Raw genomic sequence first — 2955 nt, 5'->3', positions numbered from 1 at the left:
AAACGGAATAATTCGATTTGTGAGTAGAAAAATAGCCTAAAAATGGCAAAAAATGCCGAAAAATCGCCAAGTTTTTGGCTAAAAATCATCAAAATTTTGATTTTTTTGGACCTAAAAAATTATAAAAATCGCCGAAATTTCAGCTCAAAAACTCAAAATTTGTGGACAATTCGACGGAAAATCTGAAAATCCTTGCGATTTCATCCGATCAACCATTTTCCATTCCAAAAATTCTGGAATTTTTGCCAAAAAATTTGAAAAAACGCCCAGAAATTTCTTTCAATTTCCTCAAACCTGGGTTATTTTCGGCTCCAAATCTATTTCAAAAATTCGGCTGAAAATCTGAAATTCCTGTCAACCTTTGAATTTATGAAAAAAAATAGATTTCAGACGATTTTTGAGCTCAAAATCGTTGAAATTTCAGCAGAAGCCTGTCTTAGAAACACGGAATTTTGAAAATTTGATGTTCCAATAATCCTAAATTTCTTAAATTTGACCTAAAAATGACCTAAAACATGGCCTGAGTCATGGTCTAGATTTGGATATTCAGGCGATGATCTAGATTTGGATTTTTAGGTCATGACCTAGATTTGGATTTTTAGGTCATTACCTAAATTTTAGTTTTCCGAAAAATTCAAAAAATTGGTTTTTTGGGTCATGATCAACATTAAAAACTCAGAATTTTGGAAAGTCGATTTTCCGAAAATCCGAAAATCCCAAATTTCCAAAAAATCGATTTTTCAGTCGCACCGATCCAACAGTTGAGCGATCTCTACATCGACGGTGAAGATGAGACGCCGCCGAGTCTGTCGTCGGACACAAGACCCGCGCCTCATTGGTTGGATGGACCACGCGACGCTACAGTACTCCCAGATATCATTGCGTCTACTTATAGTGATTACACCGATGAGGCGTAAGTTTTCTGAAATTCAGAAAAATCGAAATTTTTTGGAAAATCCGGAAATTCGAACATTTTGAAATTTCAGATTTGGTCTAAAACCAATTAAGATTGATATGAAAATTTGGAATTTTTAGTTTTAAAGTTTGAGTATTTTCCAGTATTCAAATGATGGTTTTCAGACGATTTTCCATGTTTTTTACGGTGAAAATTTTAAGCTGAGCAATTTTTTTTGCAGAAAAAGACCCAAAAAATATGGAAAACTGGCTGAAACTGCTCAAAATTTTGAATTTAAAGCTAAAAATGGAAAAAAATCGACTAAAAATGACTTCTCTGGAAATCCAAATTGGTGAAATTGGTCAAAAACGATATTTTCGAGCTGGCTCAAATCAGATTTTTCACTAAATTTGGAGCATTTTCATACTGATTGGTTTTGGCTCAAAATGCAATTTTTTTTAGAAATTTCAAAATTCAAAAAACCCACTCCAGACCGTCCCATTTTGCAGTGACTACGCAATGAAACAGATGCTCGCCGTGCTGGAGACACTGACGCCGACTGAGGAGACGATGGAGCTGTTTGAGAGCTCGTTGAAAGCCATCGCGTTTCGATTACCGTTCGATTTGATTCTAAACGAGGATAATAGTGAGTTTTTTGAAATTGGAAAATTGATCTGAAATTGGCTGGAATACGGTGGAAAGTTGGTTAAAATTGACCCCAAAAATTGATGAAAATCGGCTAAAAATGGACCCGAAATGATTAAAAAAAAAAACAAAAAAAAATGCTTTTGAAATGTCAAAAATGTCTCCAGAATTCGATTGACGTCAATTTCGCCATTTTCAAAACTTCTAGACTTTTCTAAGCGCAAAACTAGTTTAAAATGTGTTCAAAGTAGTGAAAAGAGATCTAAAGTTGATAATTAGAGCTTGAAAGACCCCAGAAAATGACCTCAACATCACAAAGTGGCTCTAAAATTATACAAAATGAACTGAAAATAACCTGAAATTCGACCAAAAAATCGACTGATTTCTATGATTTTTGAAAATATATGACCCCATTTTCTACGGAAAACGATTTTTTTGGAAGGTTCTGGGTCCCGAAATTGATCATGAAGGTGTCAAAAAATGTGCCAAATGAGTCTAGAATGTTCTGAAAACTATTGCAACGATTATAGAGGTTTCTGGGCTCTAAATGACTAAAAATTTTGAAAATTACTTTCAGGATTAGCCAGAAAATGTGCCGAATAAGTCTAACATTTTCTGGAAAGAATTCAAGCAGTTCTAGTCACTTCTGGACGCTTAAAATGACCGTAAAATAATCGAAAATTGCCCAAAAACCCCCCAAAAAGCTAAAAATGACTTTTTCAGAAACACCCAACTGGAACGCCATCCGCCAGAAGCTCCTCTCCGACAGTACCCGGATGCTGCCAGTGGATTCCGACACCGAACGTCCCGGATTGTCAAATGTCCAGATGTCCGCAGTGTTCGACGCGATACCGTTTCTTTTCGATGCGGTTGCGTGCAATCACGAGTTGGAGAGATTTCAGAATGTGCTCTCGATGATTGTGCTCATTGCGATGACTGGAAATTCGTTGGTAAGATTTTTTAACGATTGCAAATGATCCAAAAATACCCCGAAATCGGAGAAAAACGGCCTAGAAAACGTCTCGAAAAACTACAATTTCTGAAAAAATCGATTTCAGACTCAAATTATTTTCAGTCAAAATTCTATAGAAAACTAATGTTGTAGTCGACTCTCGAGGAGTCAGAATAATAACAAATGACGATGCGATTTTCTTGGGAAACTGCTCCATCTAATCACCTGCTTTTTTTATCGCTTTCTGAGAATTGAGCCCTTTTGAAAACAAAACAAAAACGAGACTAAATTTATGTGAGAATTTAGGAGAAGTAGTTTTTGGGGCGATTTTTTTTTTTGGAGATTTTTGAGATTTTTCGATGGTTGGGAAATGAGAAAATGGCCCTTTCTTGGATGGATAATGGGGAATTTTTGAACTTAAAATGTTTTTTTTTTGGCTAGAAAATGCTGAAATTCGACCAGT

At 35.5% G+C, this 2955-nt stretch overlaps 1 protein-coding gene across 1 annotated transcript in view; it reads left to right on the top strand.

Annotated features, from left to right (window-relative positions):
* CBG22188 overlaps window positions 1–2645 on the top strand; it is a gene marked incomplete at both ends in the record, with an annotated part of 3174 nt that extends 529 nt beyond the window's left edge. Inside the window, 4 exons of the mRNA XM_045242010.1 lie at window positions 745–913; window positions 1405–1541; window positions 2264–2490; window positions 2616–2645. Coding sequence (XP_045097506.1) covers window positions 745–913; window positions 1405–1541; window positions 2264–2490; window positions 2616–2645 — 563 coding nt within the window. The remainder of the gene's footprint in view (window positions 1–744; window positions 914–1404; window positions 1542–2263; window positions 2491–2615) is intronic.
* Window positions 2646–2955: the final 310 nt, after the last annotated feature.

The sequence above is a fragment of the Caenorhabditis briggsae genome (assembly GCF_000004555.2).
Source record: "Caenorhabditis briggsae complete genome, chrI, whole genome shotgun sequence".
NCBI classification, from domain to species: Eukaryota; Metazoa; Nematoda; class Chromadorea; order Rhabditida; family Rhabditidae; genus Caenorhabditis; species Caenorhabditis briggsae.
This window is presented reverse-complemented; position numbering and strand designations above follow the sequence as displayed.